Raw genomic sequence first — 25,560 nt, forward strand, 5'->3', positions numbered from 1 at the left:
AGGTAGAAGAGATGCTGGAGGGAGAAAAAAGGTGGAGGGTTGAACTTTGTGTGGTCGGCAACCTTGTTGCAAGACAGAGGACAGTGCGCAGAGGGCGGGCTGGCAGTCCCTTCGAGGTGGTTTTAGTTCCTCTGTAGTGAGGAGGAGGGGCGGGGGAAGGGTGTTGGAAGGGGAAACGGTGTGGTTAGGCGTTGAATGTTGGGCAAAAGACGGGTCAAGACGATGATGATTAGTGACGCTGGACACTGCGCGCTGGTCGGTCTGGGTCGAGGGCCTGGCTCGAGGGTCGCTGGCCCGTTGGATGACTCAATGGCAGGCATCACCAGCGCGAGCGACCCTCGCCCAGCGCGACCTCCACCTTTCCGGCGTTTCCAGCATGTGGCAGCACCTTACCAGAGCCACGCGTCGTCATAACCACACCCAGGTCACCGATTACACCATGCATACCAGCTTGCTCATCGTCGTCCACCTTCTCCTCGCTACTTGCATCGGCTTCTCATTAGACTCTTAGACGCCCGCGACGCTTACGACTTTGACTTCGGATACCACACACCCCGCTACTACCACCACCATGTCGCTCGACCTGCAGCAGTCGGTCGCCCAGCTGCAGCAGCTCTTCGACGCCGGCAAGAAGGACGAGGTCACCAAGCTTGTCACCCAGCTCAAGGTCAGTCATGGCATGCACGCTCCTGAAGCTAACCATCAGATCCAGCTGGCCCAGTCGGGACTCTACTTTGCTCCTCCCGATGCCAATCCCCAGGACCTGCTTGCTGCTCGTGAGTTGATCTACTTATTGCCTATAACTGACAACAGGTACGATCATTGAGATCGGAGCCTTCAACGCTCTGAGGCAGAGCAATCTCGCCGCGTACAACCAGTACAATGCTGCGCTTCAACCGTTCTATGTCAATCTCGCCAACACCCTGCCGCCGTCTGCGAACCGGCCGATCATCATCGGCCTGCAGCTCCTGACGATGCTGTCCGAGGGCAAGTACTCGCAGTTCCACATGGCGCTTGAGGGTCTGGACGTGAGCGAGCTCGGGGACGTCTTCGTGCGCTGGCCGGTGGACCTCGAGCGCTGGATGATGGAGGGAGCATACAACAAGATCTACCGGGCGCGCGACCGTGTTCCGCGCGAGGAGTATGCTGTTCTGCTCGAGCGGCTGATGGGAACGATCAGGGAGCAGATCGCGCTCACGATCGAGACGTCGTATCCGTCGCTGCCGCTGCAGAACGCTGCGCAGCTCCTCTTCTTCCGCTCGGGCGAGACGGCCCAGCTCGTCGAGTTCGCGAAGGAGCGTGGATGGGACCTCGAGCCCTCCACCCAAACCTTCACTTTCCCCAAGTCGCCCATCCCGGACATCGCCCTCGCTGCCGTCGCCGCGCACGACTCATCTCGCATCACGATGGACCTTGCGGGCGGAAAGGGTATCAAGCGTGGTGGACCCATGCAGTCGATGGTCAAGCCGGCACTTGAGCTGGCGCAGCAGCTCGAGGCGATTGTTTAGATAGCAGCATTGTTTCCATGTATACGTAGCATAAGTGATAAGATCTCTGGGATCATGATTGAGCCTCGGAGCTGCATCCTGCCAGTGCAACAGTTTGTTTGCGCACTGCCCAAAGCACGCATGCCCAGCACCCTCTGGCAGAGATCGCAGCATGTGACGGTTGCCACTGGTGTGTCTCACCGTAGCGTAACATGAGATGACGCGTGCAGACCTCCACTTTCTCGATCGCTGTTGTTGACATCAACCTATCATTCCCGACCTTCCTCGACAATGAAGCGCGCATCGTCGCCTTCCTCCTCGACACCGCCCCAATCCTTCAAGAAGCGTGCGCGCGTGCACACTCCGCCACGCAATGCGCTCTCTTCCTGGTTGAAGCCGGGTGAGCCGGCGCCGCTGCTCGTCTCAAGTCCGCACCTCCACGCTGTGTCCAGCACATTTACGTCGTTCGCACTGTCACTCTCTCCACCCTCCAACATTCGAACAGCAGAGGCACTGAAGAAGCATGTGCAGAACATTGTCCGCGGCATGGACATTGTCAGTCTTGTCGGCAAGGAGTTGCTCGAATCACGAGACGGTGCTTTCCAGAGCGACGGCGGGCTGGCTCCGGGCCCGAGGAAGAGAGCCCGCGAGCCAGATCACAGAATGTGGGCATGCCGGACACTCGTGCTGAAGGAAGGACGAGATGGGACACAGGGAGAGGACGATTATCAGGTATGTTCTCACGACGAGGAAGGGTCAACGTGACGGACTCGAAACGATTCCGCAGCCGGCGTTGGACTCCGAGGCTCCGAGGTAGGCATGCGCGGCCGTGAGAATGTGGAAAGCCGTCGGAAGACATTAGGTGGGCATGCGGCATGTCACCACTTTGCCCTCTCATGGCCGATCGCTATAGACATGTGGGAACAGCTTGCGTGGCCATGCGAGCGCCGCCCTCGTCACTGCGGTACTTGCTCGGCGCCCGGAGGGACAACCGGACCCACATTGCATCCCACTCTGCGACGTCCATGAAACACCCACGCTAACTCCAGCTTCTGGAAGCGATGGACGATGACGGAGAGCGGTACGGCGGCGACCGAGTGCTCAAAGTCCTGAACGAGGTTGGCGCTGTTGATGTGCTCGTTGTTTGTGCGCGGTGGTTCGGCGGAGATATGCTCGGTGTAAGTGTCTCGGACGCGGATAAGACGCCCCGCGGTTCGGCGACGGATGACGCGTCGCTGCTATGGGTCGGGCCATGGGACGTAGGGCTGCGTCCTAATGCCTCGGAAGGTATCGTAGCGCCGAGGTAGCTGCTATGCCTAGCCAACGATCGGCGTAGCGCCTTACAGAGTGGGCTGTTGTTGGTCCACTAGCGCGAGTGCTAGTGCTAGTGCCCGAAGAGCCTCGCTGCGACGGTTTGAGCAAGGGCGCCGGTGACTGACCATGTTGCACGGTATCTGAGCAGCACCTAGAGCTGCAGTCTGTGAGCGAGAACTTCGTTGCTGACATCAGCCGGCGCGCTTCAGCCATATCGGCGTTACGGCCCAGCATGCAGCTCAAGCGCTCATGGAGAAAGTGAAGCTGCGCGATCTGCGCTCGGCGCTCACGACCTTGGACGAGGCAATTGGCGAACTGCGCCGCGACATTGCCATCTTGTCCGCCACAAACGATAATGCTCCAAGTGCCACAGCGGGTAAGGCTCCCGCTGAGAATGACGGTGCCGATGCAGACGGCAAGGCAGAAGGAACTAAAGAAACCGAGAAGATGCGCACGCCTGTCCCACAAAAACCAAACTACGCGGCGATCTCCGACCCAGTACGGCTCGAGCGCCTCATTGCCGCCAAAGAGAAGACGATGGCGAACCTGGACTCGAAGTTGGCCGTTTTGCGGGCAGAGCGCGAGTAGCACGAAAGACGTCTGAACAAGACACTGGCTTCGCTCTGATCTTCGCCTGCCTACCTATCTGGGCGCTTACCTCCCCAGGCTGTCGTCTCTCTGGAACGCCTCTCCTAGATCTAGGTGCCTCGCTCCGACATCTTGGGTCGCCCGGTATATCGGGAAGTGCTACTCGTGTTCTCGCGTCAGTTGTGGAGCTCGTTCCTGTTGAATCCCTGGTTCAGAGCAGTCTGGCTCGTCGCTGTGGAGTAGTTTTCTGGAACGCGCAGCATGGAGTACGGCACGCACTCCACTCTACCCTTCTGGTATGCTCCATATGCATGCCGTCTACAGTCTCAGGTCGGTATCACGTTGCGAGTGCGCCGTCCATTGCGACGCTTTGCCCGATTTTCCTGCGGTTGACGAACATTTCGCTCCTGGGATCCTGGTGTATCCAAGTGATTAGGCAGAGACAGGCTATGACGTAGTGTCCCGCCCATCGATCACTCACGTGCCCGCTGGAACATGTGGGGCTCACCACGGACTAGTGCGATTGACCGCTCCACTGTGGAGTCTACTGGCATGTGATGGGCGCGATGCATGTGATGTCGCTCTTGCATGTGATGAACTCCTCTGCATGTGATAGCAGAAAGCTGCCAGAAGCAGGTGATATCTGTTACAGGGCAGACACGGGTGGGCTTGAATGTGTAACGCTGACGACGGAGTTCGAGCGCGCTCCGAGGTCCGTCATGAGCTCGGAGTGCCGCACCAGCCATCAGACCTGCCCTTGGAGCCACTGGAGGGCACGGTGGCATGTTCAGGGGAGCGCAGTCGTGGAGTGCGAAGCGAACGGTACGTGCTGGAGGCATGCCCCGTTGTCCCTACCACCCGGCCACCCCTGGCAGGACACGGAGAAGACACTGCAGGGCCACATAGAGCACCCTACAGCAGTCCGCAGTCGGCGGTGACTTCCTCGTTGACGAGAGAACGTCTCGCAAGTCCCCGATGCTCATTGCTCCTGGCTGTCCTTGATCCAGGACGCATTGCAGGATAGAGCATGCGGCAACACGTGAGTTCGAGGGCACCGGGCTCAACATGTCGAACGATGTACGGTGTCCGAAAGGGCTTAAAGTCCGCACTGCCTCGGGCCCTCGGAGATACCCCCCTCCTGGCCCCTTGCTCCGGGCCGCCCATGCCGCTCGGCGTCGCCTAACCCACCGCACAGCCTGCCCCGGTGCTTGCTTCGGTGTCCGCTTTATTGGCCGCAGGGAGGCACCGCACCCTCCCTCGGCACGTGGGAGGAAGTACCCAGGAAGTAACGTAAGAAGGAGGGGATCTGATGAAGTGCTGCACAGCCTACGGGGCCAACGCGTGCTGGAATCCTCGCTCGGAGCGCTCCTTGCACGCATTAAGCTGATGCTTCGAGGGACATTGAGGGTTAAGGAAAGGAATAGCGGGCAAGCGGGACCACGTTTGCCTGCATGCTATGCATCTCTCGGCAGACACGGTAGGGACCTAAACTGGAAGTAGAGAGCATAGAACACCGCCCGTCGATCACTGCTTGCTGCTAGCGTCGCCGGAGACGCCGAAAGGTATGCCGGAGCTGCATTACCTCGGCTGCTCGATGGAAGGTGGAACGATGGGTGGCAACAGATCGGCCGCTGGAATGGTCGAAGCGGCCAACCCATCAGCGCGGTTTGTCAGACCCCCGCGTCAACCCTCCCAAGCCAACTTGGCAAGACGACACGAGCGACGCAGTCCTACAGGCTTGTAGTCTCAGATCCAGCGACCAGTGGCCAGTCCAAGTAGGTGGCCAACGTAACCTGCCCACCGTACCCAAAGAGGATGCCGTATGAATTGTTGTTCCTCGCATTCTCCCATTCTCTTAGCATGCTAATGCGGCCGCTCGAACCAACTAGCTTTGTCCGCCGCTTCCTTGATAATTGTGTCGCCCAAGTTTCTGCTTCTGGGTTCCGGTGGGACCCCGTCATTATTGCTGGAACACGGACAATGGTGAATATACCAAATGGGCCACAATGGACATTCAGCATTCAGATCACACGATTGCCAGACCGCCTCGCTGACGCAGTGCCTCCCCAATCCCCGGGTGCCCGGGTTTGAGACTGCGCATGGGTCTCGTTGCCTCCTGGGTGTTATTGGGATCTGTCTCGCGCGCCTGCTCGCCACCAATGCAAGCTCGCATGGTCGCATGCAATGCAGACTGACACGACGATGGCGCCATGACCTCGATCTCTGCAGTACCGTTTGTTCCTCGGCGCAGCTGTTCCTCTCTCGTTCCTCGTTTCGTTCTGCTTTTAGCAACTATTGAGCGTTGAGCTTGCCGTGGACAACTTGCAACCCAAGTAGTGCTGTGCCTGCGGCCCCGTGCAACCCCGTGTTGGAACTCAACTCCGTGCTCAGCCCCATGCACATCTCCGTGAAGCTGTGCCTTCTCCCAACCCCGTGCACTCGCCGTTCCTGGCCACTTTGTACCTCCAGCACCTCGTACCTGCTGTCGAACTGTACCTGTACCTCTCGCTCGCCAAGCAACGGGCACGGCTCGCGGCACACAGGCGCAGACGAGCAGACGGATGCTCGGTCCGAACTCGTAGACTCGTAGCTCTTAGCTCTATGCTCCTGCGTGCCTCTGGTCGCGCTCTTCGGAGGAACTATTGTGCGCGCACCAGCATACATGAGACGATGGGAGGCTGGGACTGTGTCTGTGGCATTGTCTATGCAGTGGCGAAAAGCGAGACCGAGCAGTCGTCTGCCGGCTCCAACTCGGTCTGCATTAACTCCACTTCGCGACTGCCACACACCACGGTGCTGGTACGTATGCATCGCAACCGCGGGTGATCGGCCAGGGGCGCCCGGCCGCCATGCTCGCTCGCTCGCTACGGGCTGCGCCGATGGGCGAATGCAGTCAGTCCGACGACACGACCCGATACCGGCATGAGAATGCACCTGGAGGCCAATGGGATGCCTGTTTCGTGCCAAGACGTCGCAAACGAGACATGAAGCAAGCTCGCACGAAGGGTTAGAGAGAGGGGTGCGAGCCAGCTCCCGAAAATACAAGCTCTGCCTGAACTCTGCCTGAACTCTTTCGTGTCGGTGTGTCAGGTGAGCAGCGGAGCACAGAGCAGCGGACAAGTGAGGTAAGCCAGCTACGAGAGATGGGATAAGCCGAAGTCTTGGACCCTGGTGCCCTGAGTCCTGGGAGGTGGTACGCTGCACCTTAATCTCCCTGGTCCTGGTGCTTGCCGCCCAGTCATGGTCACAAGCCTACAGTCGGTCGGCTGAGACTCTGAGACGGGTGCGAGAGGCAGACGAGATCCCACTTTGCGAGCCTCATCTCGTACCGCAGCTTGCCGTTAAGCAATCAGAGCCCACTCGGCCTTGCTCATCATGTCTCATCATCGTCGTCGGTCGATCTCCCAAAAGGACTGAAGCGAACCCAACCTTGTTCCCGATGTGCATCAAATATTCAGACGACTAACCCCCCTTGACTTTGCAGGAATGCCCGAGCAGTGGACCTGTTATGCACGTACGTACAGCTGCGACTGCTATTGCTGCCGAGCACTACACTGCTGCCGAACGCTCGCCGGCGATCTGCATCTGCATCTGCATTTGGGATGTACGTACGGTACGGCAGATTTGAGAGATCCCGTTTTCTGTTTACGCTCTCGCTTCGAGCACCTCCGTGCACGCATAGTCAAGCCAAGCCAAGCTTACCTATGGCGTACGCCCGGTAGGTCGCGGGGCCTGCCAGGCTGCAGGCTGGGGGGGGCGGAGCGGCGGTGGCTGCTGTCATCACACGGTTCATTCCGCGCTCCGCCTCTGTCGATTCCATTAATAATTACATTCTGCGCAGAGCGGCACAGCTGCCAGTTGCGGCAATGAAAGTGTCCTTAGCTTGGCTCGGTGTCAGAGTCTGCGCAGTGAACAGCTGACAGACTGACAAGTGCCTGGTGTACCGGGCGTAAATGCCGGATTCGGATGCGAAATGCAAGCCAAGTTTCGGTGGAACGTTGACCGCTGCAACCACTGGGGAGGAATCGCTCGGAACGAGGGCAAGAGAGCACAGGACCCAAGGATGGCCGACGTCAGGACTGCCAGGCCAGCTATTGTCTAATGCATAAAGGGAGGCCAACTACCAGGCACTACCGATAGAAATCCTTGGGCGCCGTACGCGTATACTATGGCCCGTTGGCCTCCCTTTTTGCATTAGGCAATAGGCAGCGTTTCGTAAGGATCGCAGAACGCCGCAAGGAGTCTGACTGAAATGATGTATCCAGGAGAAAGGGACCAACCCTGTTGACCCTGAGCTTCTTGACGCCGCTGATGGAGAGAGAGGCGCACGTTGCTCGCTGACAGTGCGCTAGCCTCTATCAGGCCCTGGCTTGCAAGCTGACTGACTGGCGCCCACCGTATCCACCGTATCCACCACCCAACTCCAATCGGCGAAGCGCGCGCGCGGTTGCTGCATGCCAGCTTGTCGCATCTGACTCAGGCACGCGTTGAGACGCTGGGAGCTGGGACGCTGGGACACTGGGATCGAGCACCACTCTGACCATGACGCACCACCGCAGCTACCCAGCTCCATCGCCGCGCTTGCCGCTCCGCCAGACCGCTCCGCTTCGGCGCAAGCTTCGGTCCTTCGGTCGTCGACTAGCGCTAGCAGCACATGCTCACAACAATGCAACCCAACCCAACCCACAACCCACGGATACACGGACAAGCGATACGCCCCCGCGCGCGCGCTCCACTAGAGTTGGTTGGGCCGCATTGTGCGCAGCCCGAAATTCTGCTGATGAAGGAAGGGAGGCTTGATTTTAGCACGCCAGAGAGCGCCAGGCAGCACGCCAGAATGGTCAGAATGGAGAGAGCGAGCGGCCGATTTGACCGAAGAGATGCGCCTAATGCAAGCAAAAAGCTGGGAGCGGCTGACGCCTGGCGGCCTGGCGGCTGCAGAGGGTCCCTATCGGTGGTACACCCGTACACCCGTCATCATCATCAGCCAGTCTGCTGCACTGGCTGGCGGTGCTCGATTGAGCTAGTTTTGGTGCGGCTGCCGTGCCCTGCGCCCTGGCTCCTGCCCTTTGCCAGGGACACCGCTCGATCCTCACTCAGGGTCGACCCTGCGTATCTACGACCGTATGACCATGACCTACCTCCTACGTACGAAAACCCACCCAGACACATCGCTCTTGCATGCCGGCCGTGCCTTCCTCCCACACACACACACCTGCCCCCCCTTCCCCTCATATATCCTTCCTCGCTCCCACCTCCCATCGTATCTCCCCCTCCTACACACACCAAGATGCTCGCTACCATCCCACCTTCTACGACGCCGACACCAGCGACTGCCGCCGACAAGGGCGCGCCCCCGAGCTACGACACAACAATGCGCATGTCGCCCATGGTCGCCCAGCCCACCGGCCCCGCGCCGGTCATTCCCTCCCGCTCGAGCAGCTACAGCACGGCGTCCTCGGACATGTTCATGTCTTCCCCCCCGTCGCAGTCAATAACGACTCTGTCGAACCCGAGTCTCGTCTCCCTCACGCCCTCGGTCGCCCCGAGCCAGGGCCCGTGTTCGACCATGTCGCCAATGATGAACCGCCACAGCTTCATGCCCGCTCCCCGCCGCCCGTCGAGCGTCCACCCCGCCTCCCGACCAGCTTTCGCCATCATGACCCTCGCTGAGCAGAACGTAGTCCGCACCTTTGGCTTCCCTGCCAAGGTCATCGAGGCGATCGACCTCACCCTCAGCCGCGGCTGGAAGGGAGTCACCCGGAAACACTCCCCGCGACCCGCCGTCCAGGACTGGGAGCTCCTCGGCGCACCATGTGAGTGAAATTCTGTTTGTCTGTGCGATGGCAATGGCTTCGTGAGACTTGGCGGGCACGGTGGTTGCAAGCGCGAGCAGAACGCCAGTACCGAGAGGCAGCCACAGCGCATGTCCGGTACGCTCGCCGGCTGTGCACGGAATATGATGCCTCCACCACTGCAGCGCGGCGTAAGAGTGGCATTTTACCGATGCCCCTTCCCGAAATGCGGGTGGGAGGTGGGAACACTGGGATCACGAGATATGCGTTGCCGCAAGGCACGGCTCATTCACCCCACCGCCGTCCATGGCACGGCATGCACGCCGCCGCATTGAGAACATCTAAACCATGCAGCATGCTGACTTTTGCAGGGGAAGGAGGAATTGAAGACGTGCGCTCGCGGCGGTTAGTCGAGTTCCTGCTGTTTTCGCTGTCCAAGGTTGGATGGCACCTGAGTTCTTCGTGCGAGCTGCCCGGTCGCAGCCGGGACACCCTCTTCTTCAAGCAGGGACCCATGGTCGCCCGCGCATACTTCTCTGTCGGGTTTGACGACGAGAACACGCACAGCATCAAGATGATCGATGCGCCGAACGATGCGAGGCAGGTCTTCCTCGACACGCTCAGTGTAAGTTTTGCCTCAACCTCTATTTCTGGCTCAGTGCCTGGCCGCCGGCCCTTTCACATGTGCCGGGTGTGAACAACGTTTCATCTGCGGCCAGTAAAACGTTGGTTGTATTTCCGGGCACCGCCCAGGTACACAGCACCGGCGTGACAGTTACACTTTTGCATCTTCCTGATCTTTGAAGTTACAGCCACTGACTTGCAGGAATTCCCCGGTGGACTTGCTGGACACTGCGTGCCGGAACGTGGATGCCTTGAAGCGGTCCTCAAGACCGACCCGTTCAACACGATGGCCGACTCTGAGCTCGGCGGCCAGCTCATGTGTGCTCTGCTTTACGCCCTCGACGGCATCGGGTACGAGCTCGTCTCCTCCATCGCTCTCGGACGGAAGCCGGCCTCAACACCATGGGGCGCTGGCTCGAGCGTCGACACATGGTTCCTGGCGAAGAAGCTCTGAGCGCGGGGTGCGAGTGCGAGTACGAGTGCGAGCGAAGCGAGCTTGAGTACGAGTTCTGAACGAGCATACGCCGCGAGCGCAAGCGAGCATGGGCCGGAGGGCAGTGCCGCTTAAGCGTAACGATCTGACATGACGAGTGAGCGAGATCTAGCAGAGTTGATCAGGGATCTCGTCTCAGCCGGTCCAGGCCCAGGCGCGAAACAGAAGCAGCACACCAGCTTCTGACGGTTGTAGTAGGAGTACCAGTACCAGTCCGGGCGCACACGGAGCCCGCGCATTGTAATATACAGCTAGCATAATGATGTATCTAATAATACTATTGCGGCGGAGCCGAGCTGGCCCGTTATCCCGTTGTCCAGTCTAAGCGTCATCCGGAAGCGAGTCAGCATTGACAGACGGCCACATCAACCTTGCCTGGAGGTCCGGCACGCCGTCGCTAGCCTGGACGATCTCCCCCGACCGGAAGTGCGTCACGTAGTCCGTGAGACCGAGCGTGAGCTTAATGGCCGGAGCGCCGGGGACATATGTCTCAAGCTCGACACCGTTGTACACAACGGGCTGCACGTCGGTCGAGTCGCCCTTCATCTTGGCTGCGACCTCGGCGTCGCCCTCGGTCTTGACGCCGTTGGGCTTGGCGTCCCCGTTGGCATGACCGTTGGCGTGACCGTTGGGCTTGGAGTCGCCATTCGACTTGGCCTCGGCGGCGTTGATGAGCTTGACGACATTGTGGGCCGCACACTCGCCCATCCAGTACGCCGTGTGGCCAGCCTGGATGGCAGGGGTATGCGCGCAGTCGCCAATGGCGAAAATGTGGCCGAGTCCCGTTTCCTTCTCGCCGTTCTCCTCGTGGCTCGATCCGTTCGCGCCATTGACTCCGTTCTCGGTAACGCTCAGACCCTCAACGCGGCTCACGATTTCCTCGACCTGCGTCAACGGCTCGATCTGGAGACTCGGCCTGACCCTAATCCGCCCAGAGACGGGATCCACATTCGCCAGTCCGCTCAGCAGTCCGACACGCGGCCGCTGCCCCGTGCACGCGAGCACGACGTCGGCCTCGACCACCTTCCCGCCCGCAGTCTTGATGCGCTTCACCTTGTCCCCATCCTGGGGCCACTCCATGACCCTCTCGCCGAGGATCGTCCGCACGCCCAGCTCCTCCATCTTCGTCATGACCACATCGTGCAGGCCGGGATAGATCGGCATGAGCGTCTGGCGGGAGTGGATGAGCGTCACGCTCTTTTCTGGCCAGAGGGACTTGATATCCGTCGCGAACTGGATACCGAGCGCGCCGCCGCCGATAATAGCCACGGAGGCGGCAGCAGCAATCGTCTCGTGGTGGCGCTGCATCCATTCGATTCCGCCAGACTTGCTGCCGCGCGCAGGAGAGGGAAGAGAGGGCGGCTCGCCCCACACGTCGCATGGCGTGGGGAGACCCGCGCCGAGCGCGTAGATGAGGTAGTCGAAGGGAAGGGTGTGCTCCTCTACTCCCCGCTCTGAGTCCGGGATCGTGTGCCCCGCATCCGTCACCCCGTCATACGACGGAGATGGGGAGAGGTACGTCACGCTGTGCGGCGAGATGGAGGTTACGAGGCCTTGGATGACGATGTTGCGGGACTTGCTCGACCCGCCGTTCACGCCGTTCGCCTGGCCATTGGCACCGTTGGCGCTGCCGTTGGCTGATGAATCAGAGGTCGAAGGCGGGGTAAACATGTTGGTGTACGGGACGAACCCCTTCGGCGCGTGCTCGGGCAGCACGACGAAGCGCGGGAACACATACACGTCTGTCGCTGTCAGCTGGCAGTCCTCCATCTCTCATCTCCAGTCGCCATCTAGCGGGGATGGCACTACGACTCACGGTTCATGTGCGAGTTGCGCTCGAGCACAACGACTCGCCAGTCTGGCGGGAGGGTCTCGGACAGAATGCGCGCGGCGCGAGCACCGCCGTACGACCCGCCGAGGACGAGGACGGTCTTTGTTGATGTCATTGTGGGTGGGGGTTTGCGAGTGAAGGGGGGAGGGGGGAGGGGCTACTGGGACTCTTTATGGGCAGTCACTCTTATGGGTGGGTGGTGAGGAAGACGCTGGTCGTGGTTGTTTCTCGTCGGCCGAGATGTTGACGGTGGCGGGGAGAGTGCACTGATTCCGAAGATGAGCCGGTTGTTGTTGTTGCGATGAGATCTGTTCCGCTCTTCCTATGCTCCCAGTTCACGGAGAATGATGCCCGAAAACGTGTGAGCGTGGGATCAGAACGAATGTGGGACAGTGTGCAGAGTTGACTCGGACGTTCGGACGAGGCTGACGGCAGCTGACACTGGCACCGGAGGGGCACGTAGACTTTTTTCCCTTGTGCAACCCTGGTCGGGTCGGCCGCCAAGCCAAACCCCGCCCGCATGACCCGCGCTGGGCGCTACCGATGCGGCTAGGCTTTATCTGATAGGATTAATTTGCTAAAATCGGGATTTTCTCACTCGGACTTGCCCGACTTTCGCCCCCGACGCCCCCGAGTCAGATGCCGCGTCACGTGATGTGTGATCCTCTGTGATCCTCTCTGCGCAGCATTAGATGTGGCACAGATGGGAGGCTGGTGCAGTTGTGGGTGTCCGGGGCAGCTGGTTGGTAGGAGGAACAATGGTACGACGCTTTGTGTGGGTAATAGCTTGGTGTTTAGCAACATGAGGACACGCGTTGCGTGCCAGGCGTAGGAGGCATCACCGTGCCAAGCACATTTGTAAGGACCGTCAAAGTCACCGCCTTGCACCGACATCTTCATGCCAGTAGGGACGCTTGGAAAGTGTTCAGCTGTATCCCAGGTCGAGCCGAGCAGACCATCCGGAATAGCGGATCGTCGTTGGTTTATGTACGATGCGGTCCGAGGACGGCACTTATCAGGGTGGGACCACACCGCCCCCTTGCCCGAGAACTTCGGAGCCGGACTCACGACGCGTCGGCGCGTATGGCTGCCCACTAGTGGCACTTACGCTACAAAACTCGCAGAAATGTGGAGAAAGGCTGGGAAGAATAACGACCAACGAGGACCGGCGAGATGTTCTGGAGCTTTTGTCTTAACAAGATGGCGCATGACGAAGTGCGGGAGGCTGAGGAGCGGCGACATGAAGAGTCTCGGCGAAGGGAACAAGAGAGGAGCTCGAGTCAGGCGCAATCAGTGAGTGCGATGTATCTCATGAGTCAGCTAACAGCAGATGAGCGCGAACCCGGACCGAGGACGAACAGCGAGCCAGAAGCCGTTAACCAAGGACAAGAAGCAGGCGTGAATGCCACTTCACCCCTCGACGTTACTTTATCATGGGACCCGAAGCCGCAGCGGTGCTCCTTTACCATTCTTATTCTCCTCGGAGTTCAGAGCCGGAATGTCTCGCTGTCACAGTTGGGTTTGGTTTCGTATGGGAGCGAGTGCGATTGCGGTGTCGCATAACCAGACCAACATGAACATGCCACTGCCATCCGAAACAGACCAGATTTGCCGTAACCCTAACCTCCCTAGTTTCAGACCATGCCACATATATTACTGCTTCCTGAGCACTGGAAAGTGATGCGAGAAGGAGTGCAATATGCATGCATGCGATTTCGCGAACTTTCAAAGCCCGACCTGGGCCTGGACACGCCCGGGCTCCCGCAGACAGCAATAACAATCTCGGGATGATAGCTCAGTTGGGAGAGCGCGAGAGTGAAGATACTCAATTCTTGAGGTCGGGCGTTCGATCCGCCCTCGTCCCACTTTTTGCACGTTTACACTGATCTCGACGTTGCTCACAGACTTGTCCCTTGGCCTGTACAGCAGTGCCGCATGCATTATACATGCACCAGTAGTGCCGGTTACATTCATCACAAGCACCCTTCCGACGGTAAAAACGGTCGTCGCGAGTGATAATCAACATGACAGCCACGTGACATTACGTAAAGCAATATTTCCATCTTCAACATTTCTGAACGATGTCACTTAGATCGACCCCGCAGATATTCGCAAGCAACAACAGCACAACGATGGCGACGATATCAGCACCGACGTCGCTCGCGACCTTTCCGTACGCGCATGCGTCGTCTTCGCGCGCCCCGCACGTGACGCTCGGCCCGGTGCATGGACGGCCGAAGCTGGCCGTCGCAGCCGTGCACGGCGATGGAGTGTGGACCTACGACGTGAGCTAGCCGGTTGCTTCGAGCTGACGGACAGATCAAGACGCTGCGACCAGCGACGTCGTTCACAGTGTCTCCCTCGACGGTTTTCGCGACCCCACCCGTTTCCTTCGTCACCGAGACTGAGAACGAGGAGGGAGAAGCGGAGAGCAGCAGGACCACCGCCGTCGGCATTCACAGCGGCGAGGGAGTCAAGGGTGAGGGACGAGGGGTCTGGGTTTGGAGCGGAGAGGAGGGCGAGAAGCGCGCTATCGCTCTCGAGCAGCCTGTACAGAGCCTGCATGCTCTCAACGGCGGGTGGCCGCTGCTTGCTGTCGGCGCCGCCGCATCGCTGCACTTGATCAACGAGGACGGAAGCGTGAAGGTCCTGCAGAAGCCGCGAGGCAAGGCTCGGATCCTGGCTGCGGGAGTGGAGGGAAACCGTGTTGTGCTCGCCGACGAGCATGGACGGGTGTACGCCTTCTCGCTCGACCATGACGGTGGTCGCGCGGAGCTCGCTGCGGATGTCACACTCGGCAAGGAGCCGTTGTCTCTTCTCGCTGCCTCTGTCGGTGGAGGCGTGCTCACTGCCATCGACAGCAACAACCGCGTTCACGTCCGCAAGATCACCGACCTCGAGGCCGGTGGCGGCTCCATTCCCCTCGCTCACCCTTGCACCCCCGCGGCAATCGTCTCCCTCGGAATGGCTGGACGTCCCATCGCAGCCCTCGCCGTACCCCACCCGTTCCCCTCAGTCGCTCTCGTCTCTCCCCTTCCCGACCTTCCCCCGCCGCTCTGGCCACGCAAGCGATCTCAAGCGGCACAACACAGATCACGCACCTCGCCGTGCTCTCGCAGGCTCCCGGCACCTACACTCTGGGCACTGTTCTCTCGCACCCCGGCTCTGACGGCAGCGGGCGATCGGTCATCCACGTTCTCGACGTCTCTGTCCCGGAGAGCGGCATCGGCCTCTCGTCCCTGATCGGATCCGCCGAGGCCACTGCCGAGGTCTTCTCGCAGCGAACGCAGCCCCACGGTGCCGTCGACAAGATGCTCGAGGGTCTGCGCACTTCGCTCGCGGCCAACACGCCCGAGAAGGCGGAGAAGAGCTTCCAGTACTGGCTCGACGAGGAGGACAAGAAGGCGACGGCGCACGCCCACGGCAGCGGCAAGCGCCAGGCGACTATTCCCGAGTCTGTTGTCCGCCGCGTTGTCTCCGCCGTCTTCGACGCCGCCCTCGAGACCAAGGGCAAGAGCAAGGGTCCCTACGCTGGCCGCATCATTAGCACGCTCGCCGAGCGTCGCCTCCTCTCTGACGACATGTACGCTGGCGGCCTTGTGCTCGGCGCGCTCCTCCCCGTCGGCGACTGGCGGAACATTTCCCGCCTCGTTCGCTCTTCCCCCGCGCTCCCGTCCAAGGCCACAGTCGGCCTAATCCAGCACGCCCTCGAGGGCAAGTCTGGCCCCAGCCTGTCCCAGGTGCTCGAGGACATTCTCTCTGGTCCGGAGCCGGATCCGGCGTACCGCGCCGAGCTCCGCGCCCTTTCGCCAACGGACGCGCTGAAGGTGCTCGAGCAGTACTTGGCCTGGGCCGAGGCGCACACCTCGCGCGGCGACGGACTCGAGTCCTGGCCCGAGCGCCAGTCGGCCAAGGACCTCCCGCCCCTCGCTGCTCTGGTGCAGCACGCCAGCATGCTCCTCGACGCCCAGCTCGGCAACCTCGTCACGCTCCCCACAGCGCAGGCTGTGATTGAGCGCTTCAAGGCTGCCATTGAGCCCGCCCTTGCCGCCCAGAATGACTACAGGCGCCTCAAGGCCCCGGTTGAGGCTACCCTTCGCGCGGGCAGGGAGCGGGCAGACGCGAGGAGGAAGGACGAGTCTGAGGAGCAGGTCGGCAAGTGGCGCGTGGAGGACTTCGTATTCTAGACTAGACTGTATGTATCGGGCTCACAGGACTGCATGCGGCGGCGGCGAGGAAGGCAAGATTGGCGGGTGGGCGAGGAATACTGTAGACGTGAGGGGACGGTCTGGAACATGGGGCGCAAGTTGACGCAACCTTACGCGTGCGGTCCGTGCGTTATGCCTAGAGGTGAGCAGTAGGTAGCAGCAGGGTTGGTGTTATGATACAATGGTGCATCTCATGCGGACACTGGTACAAAGGAGGAAGCGAAAACGAAAAACACTGTAATGAAGAGAAGAAGGAAGGGCGCTTAAGCGTCCTGCGAGCCGGGGATCTTGGCCTTGTTGCCGCCCTTGCCCTTGGGGGGAAGGAGCTCCGAGAGAATGTTGGGGAGGACACCACCCTGCGAGATGACGACCGAGCCGAGGAGCTTGTTCAGCTCCTCGTCGTTGCGGACGGCGAGCTGAAGGTGACGGGGAACGATACGCGACTTCTTGTTGTCACGGGCGGCGTTGCCAGCAAGCTCGAGAATCTCAGCGGCGAGGTCTGATGTCAGCTAAGCTCTTGGTCGGTGAATAACTCACACTCAAGGACGGCAGCGAGGTAGACGGGGGCACCCGAACCGATACGCTGGGCGTAGTTGCCGCGCTTCAGGAGACGGTGGATACGACCGACGGGGAACTGGAGACCGGCCTTGGACGAACGCGAGGTCGACTTGGACTCGGAGCCGGACTTGCCGCCAGACTTGCCACCAGAAGACATTGTTGCTGAGTTGTGTTGTGTTGGTAGAGGGAGAGGTGGTGAGAGTGGGCTTCGTGAACGAAGTTGGAGAAGACAGGCGACTTGAAAGTTGTTGGGATGTCGAAACCGGCTCGGTGAAGTCGTGCGCTTTATGAACTGGACGCGCGGAGATGCACAAGAGCATTTGTGTTGGCGTGGTTGTTGTTTTGTTATTCCTTACGTGGCACTAATGGGATCAGTCAAGTCACGTGACTTAGTGCAGAATTAGTGCTGACGTATGTCCCTGAGTTCAGGGCGACGCAGCTGTCAGAGACAGTCCACAACAAAGCTGACCGCGTTGCTGCACGACACTTATAATCCTCCCACCTTGTCGACCGACATCCAACTTGTCCATCCTTTGCTCTTCGTCTTCTCCAACTCCAACTCCACACCACCACCACACCACCCACAATGCCTCCCAAGTCGTCCGTCGCTTCCAAGGCTCCCGCCTCGCAGGCCTCGAAGGCCCCCGCCGCCGCGTCCAAAGCCCCTGCTAAGGCTGCCAAGACGTCGTCCACCAAGGAGGGCGGCAAGAAGCGCACCAAGAAGCGTGTCGAGTCGTACTCTTCGTACATCTACAAGGTCCTGAAGCAGGTCCACCCCGACACTGGTATCTCGTGAGTTTGAACCTGTCTTTCGACCGAACTCCGCTGACAATGCAGCAACAAGGCCATGGCTATCCTCAACTCCTTCGTTGCCGACATCTTCGAGCGTATTGCCACTGAGGCGTCCAAGCTCGCGTCGTACAACCACCGCTCGACCATCTCGTCGCGTGAGATCCAGACTGCCGTCCGTCTCATCCTTCCCGGAGAGCTCTCGAAACACGCCATCTCTGAGGGAACCAAGGCCGTCACCAAGTTCACCACCAAGTAAACTCGGTTTCTCGCGTCTTCCCTCCTGTGCCATCATCGTATTTCGTCAACCTCCATGGTTCTGTAGCTTCGCTTTTGATCTCTCTGTTTGATGCATCGCATCGTGTATGTCTAGCACTATTACTGGGAGCGCGTCTGCAGGGCGGTGCATGGGTGGATGGCGACGTCTGAAACTACGTAAAGCAATATTTCCATCTTCAACATTTCTGAACGAAGCAGGTCCACCCCGACACTGGTATCTCGTGAGTTTGAACCTGTCTTTCGACCGAACTCCGCTGACAATGCAGCAACAAGGCCATGGCTATCCTCAACTCCTTCGTTGCCGACATCTTCGAGCGTATTGCCACTGAGGCGTCCAAGCTCGCGTCGTACAACCACCGCTCGACCATCTCGTCGCGTGAGATCCAGACTGCCGTCCGTCTCATCCTTCCCGGAGAGCTCTCGAAACACGCCATCTCTGAGGGAACCAAGGCCGTCACCAAGTTCACCACCAAGTAAACTCGGTTTCTCGCGTCTTCCCTCCTGTGCCATCATCGTATTTCGTCAACCTCCATGGTTCTGTAGCTTCGCTTTTGATCTCTCTGTTTGATGCATCGCATCGTGTATGTCTAGCACTATTACTGGGAGCGCGTCTGCAGGGCGGTGCATGGGTGGATGGCGACGTCTGAAACTACTATGACGCGTGGCTAGGGTTCGGTGGAAGCCGATTGATATAAACGTTCGCGGTGGCAAGCACTTCCTGCATCGTCACATTGCATCATGTCTGCCAGCGGCAACGATGGCGCGTCGCTCCTCGACCTCCCCAACGAGGTCCTCATCTACGACATCCTGCCCCTACTCTCGCCAAAGGATCTCGCCTCGGTGTCGCAGGTGAACCAACAGCTGCATACGCTAGTCGTGCGTGATCCTTATCTGCCAAACTAACGTCCAGGAGGATCCCGGACTCTGGCGCCTCAAGACGGCGCGCGACTTCTCGTACCGCCCGTCAGTCGCACTCAGCAAGCCGTCCGAGGACGATTCGCACTGGTTCCAGCGTGTCTACCTCGGCCTCTGGCGTCCGCGCGTGTATCTCTGGGGAGCCAACGAGAACGGTCGCCTTGGGGCCATACCCGGCGTCGACCCGAACCGGTGGTCCAGCGTCCCCGCGCCGGCCGACGCAACCCCGAGCTTCAAAGCACCAGCGCCCAAGTATCCGGCCGACTCACTGGCCTCAGACGACGAGGGAGAGCAGCTAGTGGAGGGCGAGTGCCGCGAACGCATCGTCGACCTGCAGACTGGCGGATGGAGTTACACCGCGCGTGACGCTAAGGGTGGAGTGTGGGTGTGGGGTAAGTCAGCTCGCTCCAACAGTGCTGACCTCAGGTACACTCTGGGCCGAGCGCGGCGGCTGGTACGAGAACTGGGAGAGCGCGCATACTCGGGTTGACAAGGCAACCCGCATACCCCTGCCGTGCCGCGCTGTGTCTGTCGCGTGTGGCCGCAGCCACTTGCTTGTCCTCGACTCTGACAACCTCATCTGGGAGCTTAGGAACTGGGGAAGGGTAAGCTTCGTGAGTCTTCTCTTTCAGCTGACGCCAGGCTTACCGGCACACTGCCCCCGAGCTCACTGCGCCGTCGGCACCCGGTGCTCGTGGTCCCGGTCGCTCAGCGCACGTCGCTCAAATCGGTGCAGGCTGGCACATCTCGGCTTGCCTGACGAACGAGGGCCGCGTGTTCATCTGGTTCCCGTTCTCGGACGGATACAAGTCTGCGCTGACGGCCACGGACAGTCTGCACGGCCCGCTGTCGGATGGTGACGATAAGCGGCAGCTGCGCTGGGGTGAGGTCGCGCCTGAGCCGGTGTTTGACGCCCCACCCCTTCCCGAGCGGCCGGAGGATGCCGCGAACCCGGGCTTTGACGACGAACGCCAGCGTGTCGTGCGCATCGCTTGTGGTATCGACTTTCTCATCGCACTCAAGGAAAACGGCGAGGTCTGGTTCCTGCCCTGCATGAACGACCGGCTTGGGGACTGGATGTACCTCCCCCAGTTTAGCTCGCCGGGGATCTCGCACATCACGGCTCAGTTCCAGACGCTCGCGTCGTACTCTGTCCCGTCCTCGAGCGGAGCGGCACCCGACGAGTCCAACGTGCTCGTCGGCAAGGCCGTCGGCCCATACAGCGTAGACAGTTTGAAGGAGGTGGAGGCGAAGCCGCTGCCCGTGCTCGATGGACCGGTCGTGCAGTTCGCCGCCGGCGACCATCACTTCGCAGCTCTCACGAACCGCGGCGACATGTACACGTGGGGCGAGGACGGGCACGGGCAGTTGGGCCTGTCGGGCGATGGCGCTCTGCAGAAAGCGTTCTACCGCGGACAGCGCAAGGAAGCGCCGACCAGGGTCAACTTCCCAGCCGACGACGACGGACAGAAGGCTTTCGTGTTCTCCATTTGCGCGGCGGGAATGCAGTCCGGCGCACTCGTACTGGGACACAAGCGACATGACCCCGAGCCCCTCAAAGCGGAGGAGGAAGATAGCGACGACGAGGCGCGCAATGAGATGAACCGACTCGGCATTCGCGCGCCGCCGTTCACGCGCTTCGGACGTATTGGTGGCCTCTGGCGCGGCCGCTGGTAGTGTCCGATCTGTAGATGAGCGGTTGTAGTGATGATCTGTAGGTGAGCAGGCTTAGAATACACGTACGGAATGGAAATGAAGTTATGCATGAATGAAATGAAACCCAAGATTACCCTACTTCCGGCGCTTGCGCGCCGGCTCGTCCTCTTCCTCGTCAGATTCCTCCTCCTCCTCATCGCTTCCCTCCTCGGCCTCGCCCATTCCTTCCCACATCTCCTCCTCCTCATCGTCATCGACCTCCTCGTCCGAGATGTCATCCTCGTCGTCGCCCTCCTTGCGCTCCTTCTCCTTCTTCTCAATGACCTCGGTGTGCGTGCCGAAGCCGTCAAAGACGCAGCTTCCAACACCGACGCCACCGACGGACGCGAGCACGGCCGACTTCTTGCTGCCGCTCGTGTTCCAGTTGCCCTTGACGGGTCCGTCGCTCGGCGGCGGCGTCGTCTGGCAGACACGCAGCGTGGCGTCGGAGGCAATGGCAGCGAGACCAGCAAAGCTTGATTTCGGCAGCGTGTCGGCGGCAAACTTCTTTCCGTCCTCCATCTCGTGCGGCAGCGTCGTCATCCAGTTTGTCGTCGCACTCAGGTTCGGCACCTGGTACAGCACCTTGCCGGTGCGGAGGCCGAGGGCGCCGAGGGTGTTGGCCAGATCGGAGAAGAAGACCTCGTGCTCGCCGCCGTACACGAGGCCCTGCACGCCCGCAGCCTCCTTGCCCACGGCCCAGTTGTGCACCGGCTTCCGCTGCCGTGTGTCGTACCGCCTAATCTGGCCGGCCTTGGTGCCGGTGAGGAGGGAGGAAGGCGTGTCGAGGAAGGTGGAGGCGAGGTGGTAGATGGGTTGACGGAGACGGAGGTGGTTGTGGGGGAGGTTCTTCGCACGCCAGATCTCTCCCGGAAGCGCCTCGTCCGCTTTCCTCTTACCAGAAGAAGGGGAGAATGCCCGTTCAGCATCGAGAATAGTCACCTCGAGTTCCTTGCCCGCAACAGCGAAGTGAGACGAGCCCTCAATCGTCGACAGCGTCAGCGCCGGTGCGCCAAGCTTCAAGCTCTCCGAGCTCAGGTCATCATTGAACAGGTTTACTCGGCCAGAGGTGAGCGAAGAAATCGCCTTGCCCTGCACCGTCGAGAGACCAGACCACATGACTGTTCCCTTCGCGGGGATCTTGGCCTTGACTTGAGCCGAGACTGTCGGAATCGGCGCCTCCTCTGTCGGCACGGAGACCTGCGTAACCTTGAACGAGTCGTCAACGAGGAGTAGCTGTATGTCAGCTTCGCACACCATTTGTTAGCTGAGGTCGCCGCCTACTCACTCCACCCTCTGTCCGGGTCATCTTCTTGACCACGGAGACAGCCTCGTGGTCGCCGTGCTTGATCGCAAAGTGGCGCACGATCGGGTCCCGGCTCGGTCCCGGCTCCGGCACAGCGACATGCAGGAGAGTGTTGGGGTGCAGTGCCGGCGCCCAGAAGTCGACTGAGCGGTACGTATGCGTCGTCATGGTGTGCGCCTGGGTAGATGGGAGCTGATGAGATTGGCGTCAACAAGCAGTAGTGGAGGTGTGGACGGGTGACTGGCAAAAATCTCAGATTTGACGCCGCGGAGCCCCACAATCCCGCCAGTGACGAGGGGACATGACACAACCACGTCTCGTTTGTCGATCGCTTCTTCCTCGTCTGACTATACGTCTTCCTCGCCGCTCGCCGTCTTCCTCGCCCGTTCAAGTACGCCACGATGGCACGGATAGACGGCATCATCATTCTCGATAATAATGGGTGAGCTAGCCAAGGCTCTATCAGCTAACAAGCAGCAAGCCCCTGATCACGTCCAACTTCACGACTCACCCGCCGTCATATGCCGCGATCCACGTCGATGCGTTCAACCACGCACTGTCGCAGCAGCGCTCGGTTGCGGCGAAAGCTGACTCTGATGCCGAGGTGACAGAACTCGAGCCAGTGCTCTGGGTCAACTCCTTCTCGCACAGCGGAAGCAATGGCTCAGCACTCTGTCACATCGAGCGGGACGGACTGCGCTACCTTGTGCCCGTATCTGGAGAGGTGAACCCGCTATTTGCGTTTGCCTTCCTCGAGAGCTTTCTCGAAACGCTGCGAGAGTACCTCGGCGACGTGACAGAAGGTACTGTCAAGGACAACTTTGACATCGTGTACATGGTGAGTTTCCCCGCTTTGTCCGCGCTAACTCTGCACAGCTCATCGAGGAGATGCTCGACGAGGGACACCCCATGACGATGGAGACCAACATGCTTAAGGACATAGTGATCCCGCCGAGTCTTGTGCGGAAGCTGCTAAACGTGGCCGGTGTGTCGGGGTAAGTGCCGGCTTGGAGTTCGAAGATCGACGTCATTAACTCGTCACAGCATGCAGAACCAACAGGTCGCTCCCTTCACTGCGCCGATACCCTGGCGCCGGCCAGGTGTGCGGCATAGCAACAACGAGATCTACTTCGACATTGAGGAGATGCTGGACGCTATCGTGGACAGGAAGGGAAAGACCATCAGCGGACAGGTGTGGGGAAGGATCAGCTGCAACTCGCGCCTGAGCGGGAACCCGGACCTGCTCCTCACGTTCGCGAACGTCAGCGTCATGGGCGAGCCTGCCTTCCACCCATGCATCCGATACAACCGCTGGGAGCGCGACTCGGTCCTCAGCTTCATCCCGCCAGATGGAAAGTTCAAACTGCTTGATTATGAGGCGCCGGCGGCTCAGGTGCCGCTCACTTTGAAGGCGAGGGTGACAACGGACGCGACGGGAGGTGAGTAGCTGTTTCCTTGAACTGCGAGCTAACGGGTAGGCAAATTCTCACTGACATTGACCTCGCGCTTAACGCACCGTGCGCTCGAGGACGTGACGGTGTCGATCTGCCTAGGTCGCTCGACCGTGTCGGTGTCGGCGACTCAGACGGGCGACCGCCGACCGGCGGGGCATGTTGCGCCGGAAGGCGTCGTGGACGGGCATGTTGGAGGAGGCACGTTTGACTTCGATCCGAATACGCACACGCTGCGGTGGCACCTTGCGTCACTGACTGCGACGGAACGATCACCGACGTTAACTGGAAGCTTCGTCTCGTGAGTACAGAACTGTGAAGAACGGGCAGAACCGCCTTCGCACCGGACAGAATGCAGGAGGAGGGGAAGGCTCCAACGGGCAGGTCGGAGGAGCCCCTCATTGATGCCCACCCCCGGCCGCCGTTGGCATCGCAGTTACCCGTCCCAAAGCGGCTTTCTCATTGCGGTGCTGATCACATTGGCCGTCACGGTCGTTTCAGATGGTGGCCACGGACCACCGGATCGATAACATGATGGCATGGTAGCTCGCGTGTGGCTTGCAGGCGATGTTGTGGTGCAAGGGGTGGCACACGATGCGTTTCGGCCTGTTCTCGAACGCAATTCAAGAGATTACTCGTTACGGGTAGCTGACGACCAGAAACGGCAAACCAACACCAGACCCAGCCTTCCATGTCACTTACACCGTGCCGACGCACACGTACTCTGGCTTGCGCGTGGACCAACTCAAGGTGCTTGGCGATGTTGGATACAAGCCGTTCAAGGGTGTAAGGACAGGCGCGAAGGGCCGCGTTGAGGTGCGATGGTAGTCAGTCGGTCAGGAGTAGTAGATCTGGTAAATACACATAGACGGCCGGTAGTTACTGCTCATAGACTCGGTCAGGTATGAAGCAGCCGGGGACCGAAGAGCGCTTGGCGTTCGCTCGTAGCATGAACAAATTAGAGTGACACACATGACAGGACAAGTACGCCTGCCACTGGGGCGCACAACTCTGCGCCGCATGCGCCGCTAAACGGGCTTTGGCCAGACGGGCGACGAGAATAGACGACGCCTCGCTGCTGGCTGTCCGGCTGAGAGAGAAATGCGATCGTTGGAATAGTAATCGAAATGCGGGGGCGCCGATCTGAGATTGCCTCTCGGGGAGATGTTCGCCCGCAATGCAGCCGAGTCTACGATCTATCGAATCCAGTGCACGCTGAGAAGTGGGTAGGCCAAGGTGCATTCATTCAAAGAGGAAGCAACACAGAGGCTGCAATAGCAAGAGCGCTCGCTGCATCTGACGGCTGATTTGAATTTGATTTGATCTGAGACGCCCGGTCGTATTTAGGCAGAGGTGTGGATGCGGGCGACGTCGATACGCTGGGCGGGGAAGGGAGCCAAGGGACGAGGAGGGACGGCGCGGTATCTGGGATTACCGGATTGGGCAATTGTCTGGGGCTGGCTGGGTGTTCTCTGGCAAGGGTGGCCAGGGGTTGGCTGTGACTCGTTCCCCCACCCAGGGCCCAGAGCAGCTCAAGTCTCCTGGGTCAAGCAGCCGCGTTCCTCTGGCTCGCTTGGGTGTGTGCCGTGCGCGCGCCGTGCACCGCCAGGAGCCAGGCAGGAGAGCATCTAGGAGTCCATGTCTCTCCACTGTGCACAACCACTCGTGATCTCACTCGACCCTGCCCCTCCCTCTCTCTCTTTGCCGCCAAAGCCTCAGCCAGCCCAGCCAGCCCAGCCTCAGCACATTGAGCCTAGAGCCTAGACTATCACCACCACTCAGCTCTCACCTCTGGTCCGCAGTCTCACCTCCCCCTTCCTCCCTCTCCATCCCTCGGCAAGCCAACCCATACCGATCCCACCATCACCATCCACTCTCTTCCTCACACACCACAACCCCCCTCCGACCCAACCCCCCTTCCACGACACCCAGTCTTCCTCGCTGTCGACAACAAACCAACCCACCCCCTCAGCCTCGCTGTCTCGTTCCGCTTCACCGGTACCTCCACAGCGCGCCCTTGCCTTGCCGATCTCTAGATAGGGATCTGTCCAACTTCGCTCAACTCATGTAAGTCATCCCGCGTTCCTTCTTCCGTCCTCGGTCGCCGTCACACGAGCATTGCGCCTGCCCTTTCGTCTCGTCTTCCCCGCTTCGCCGCTCTCTCCGCTGCTTGTCTTGGCGACCTCCGCATGCCGCACACACGCTTCGCTGCTTGCCGCACCGCATG

At 60.1% G+C, this 25,560-nt stretch overlaps 10 protein-coding genes and 1 non-coding gene across 11 annotated transcripts; 8 read left to right on the top strand and 3 right to left on the bottom strand.

Annotated features, from left to right (window-relative positions):
• Window positions 1–571: 571 nt before the first annotated feature.
• On the top strand, window positions 572–1,508 carry A1Q1_06992 (26S proteasome non-ATPase regulatory subunit 8; the record flags this gene model as incomplete). The annotated part of the gene is made up of 3 exons (XM_014327241.1): window positions 572–667; window positions 713–776; window positions 814–1,508. The coding sequence occupies 3 exons, from the start codon at window positions 572–574 to the stop codon at window positions 1,506–1,508; spliced, it is 855 nt and encodes a 284-aa protein (XP_014182716.1).
• Window positions 1,509–1,778: 270 nt separating this feature from the next.
• A1Q1_06993 (uncharacterized protein) lies at window positions 1,779–3,389 on the top strand (the record flags this gene model as incomplete). The annotated part of the gene is made up of 3 exons (XM_014327242.1): window positions 1,779–2,219; window positions 2,537–2,665; window positions 3,033–3,389. The coding sequence occupies 3 exons, from the start codon at window positions 1,779–1,781 to the stop codon at window positions 3,387–3,389; spliced, it is 927 nt and encodes a 308-aa protein (XP_014182717.1).
• A 5,290-nt stretch (window positions 3,390–8,679) lies between these two features.
• A1Q1_06994 (uncharacterized protein) lies at window positions 8,680–10,262 on the top strand (the record flags this gene model as incomplete). Its single annotated transcript, XM_014327243.1, has 3 exons — window positions 8,680–9,205; window positions 9,556–9,809; window positions 10,011–10,262. The coding sequence occupies 3 exons, from the start codon at window positions 8,680–8,682 to the stop codon at window positions 10,260–10,262; spliced, it is 1,032 nt and encodes a 343-aa protein (XP_014182718.1).
• Window positions 10,263–10,622: 360 nt separating this feature from the next.
• On the bottom strand, window positions 10,623–12,247 carry A1Q1_06995 (oxidoreductase; the record flags this gene model as incomplete). Its single annotated transcript, XM_014327244.1, has 2 exons — window positions 10,623–12,043; window positions 12,118–12,247. The coding sequence occupies 2 exons, from the start codon at window positions 12,245–12,247 to the stop codon at window positions 10,623–10,625; spliced, it is 1,551 nt and encodes a 516-aa protein (XP_014182719.1).
• Window positions 12,248–13,916: 1,669 nt separating this feature from the next.
• A1Q1_t183 lies at window positions 13,917–13,997 on the top strand. Its single transcript has one exon. It is a non-coding gene; the product is annotated as a tRNA-Phe (tRNA).
• Window positions 13,998–14,264: 267 nt separating this feature from the next.
• A1Q1_06996 (uncharacterized protein) lies at window positions 14,265–16,319 on the top strand (the record flags this gene model as incomplete). The annotated part of the gene is made up of 3 exons (XM_014327245.1): window positions 14,265–14,417; window positions 14,458–15,156; window positions 15,225–16,319. The coding sequence occupies 3 exons, from the start codon at window positions 14,265–14,267 to the stop codon at window positions 16,317–16,319; spliced, it is 1,947 nt and encodes a 648-aa protein (XP_014182720.1).
• Window positions 16,320–16,603: 284 nt separating this feature from the next.
• On the bottom strand, window positions 16,604–17,055 carry A1Q1_06997 (histone H2A-1; the record flags this gene model as incomplete). Its single annotated transcript, XM_014327246.1, has 2 exons — window positions 16,604–16,839; window positions 16,878–17,055. The coding sequence occupies 2 exons, from the start codon at window positions 17,053–17,055 to the stop codon at window positions 16,604–16,606; spliced, it is 414 nt and encodes a 137-aa protein (XP_014182721.1).
• A 429-nt stretch (window positions 17,056–17,484) lies between these two features.
• A1Q1_06998 (histone H2B) lies at window positions 17,485–18,443 on the top strand (the record flags this gene model as incomplete). Its single annotated transcript, XM_014327247.1, has 3 exons — window positions 17,485–17,690; window positions 17,736–17,942; window positions 18,233–18,443. The coding sequence occupies 3 exons, from the start codon at window positions 17,485–17,487 to the stop codon at window positions 18,441–18,443; spliced, it is 624 nt and encodes a 207-aa protein (XP_014182722.1).
• Window positions 18,444–18,704: 261 nt separating this feature from the next.
• On the top strand, window positions 18,705–20,558 carry A1Q1_06999 (uncharacterized protein; the record flags this gene model as incomplete). The annotated part of the gene is made up of 4 exons (XM_014327248.1): window positions 18,705–18,842; window positions 18,904–19,307; window positions 19,429–19,486; window positions 19,524–20,558. 4 exons carry the CDS (start codon window positions 18,705–18,707, stop codon window positions 20,556–20,558), a joined length of 1,635 nt encoding a protein of 544 aa, XP_014182723.1.
• Window positions 20,559–20,672: 114 nt separating this feature from the next.
• A1Q1_07000 (uncharacterized protein) lies at window positions 20,673–22,050 on the bottom strand (the record flags this gene model as incomplete). Its single annotated transcript, XM_014327249.1, has 2 exons — window positions 20,673–21,812; window positions 21,865–22,050. The coding sequence occupies 2 exons, from the start codon at window positions 22,048–22,050 to the stop codon at window positions 20,673–20,675; spliced, it is 1,326 nt and encodes a 441-aa protein (XP_014182724.1).
• A 270-nt stretch (window positions 22,051–22,320) lies between these two features.
• A1Q1_07001 (adaptor complex subunit medium chain 3) lies at window positions 22,321–23,329 on the top strand (the record flags this gene model as incomplete). The annotated part of the gene is made up of 4 exons (XM_014327250.1): window positions 22,321–22,398; window positions 22,448–22,720; window positions 22,759–22,877; window positions 22,927–23,329. The coding sequence occupies 4 exons, from the start codon at window positions 22,321–22,323 to the stop codon at window positions 23,327–23,329; spliced, it is 873 nt and encodes a 290-aa protein (XP_014182725.1).
• Window positions 23,330–25,560: the final 2,231 nt, after the last annotated feature.

This window comes from Trichosporon asahii (genome assembly GCF_000293215.1).
Source record: "Trichosporon asahii var. asahii CBS 2479 unplaced genomic scaffold scaffold00009, whole genome shotgun sequence".
In the NCBI taxonomy this organism is placed as follows: Eukaryota; Fungi; Basidiomycota; class Tremellomycetes; order Trichosporonales; family Trichosporonaceae; genus Trichosporon; species Trichosporon asahii.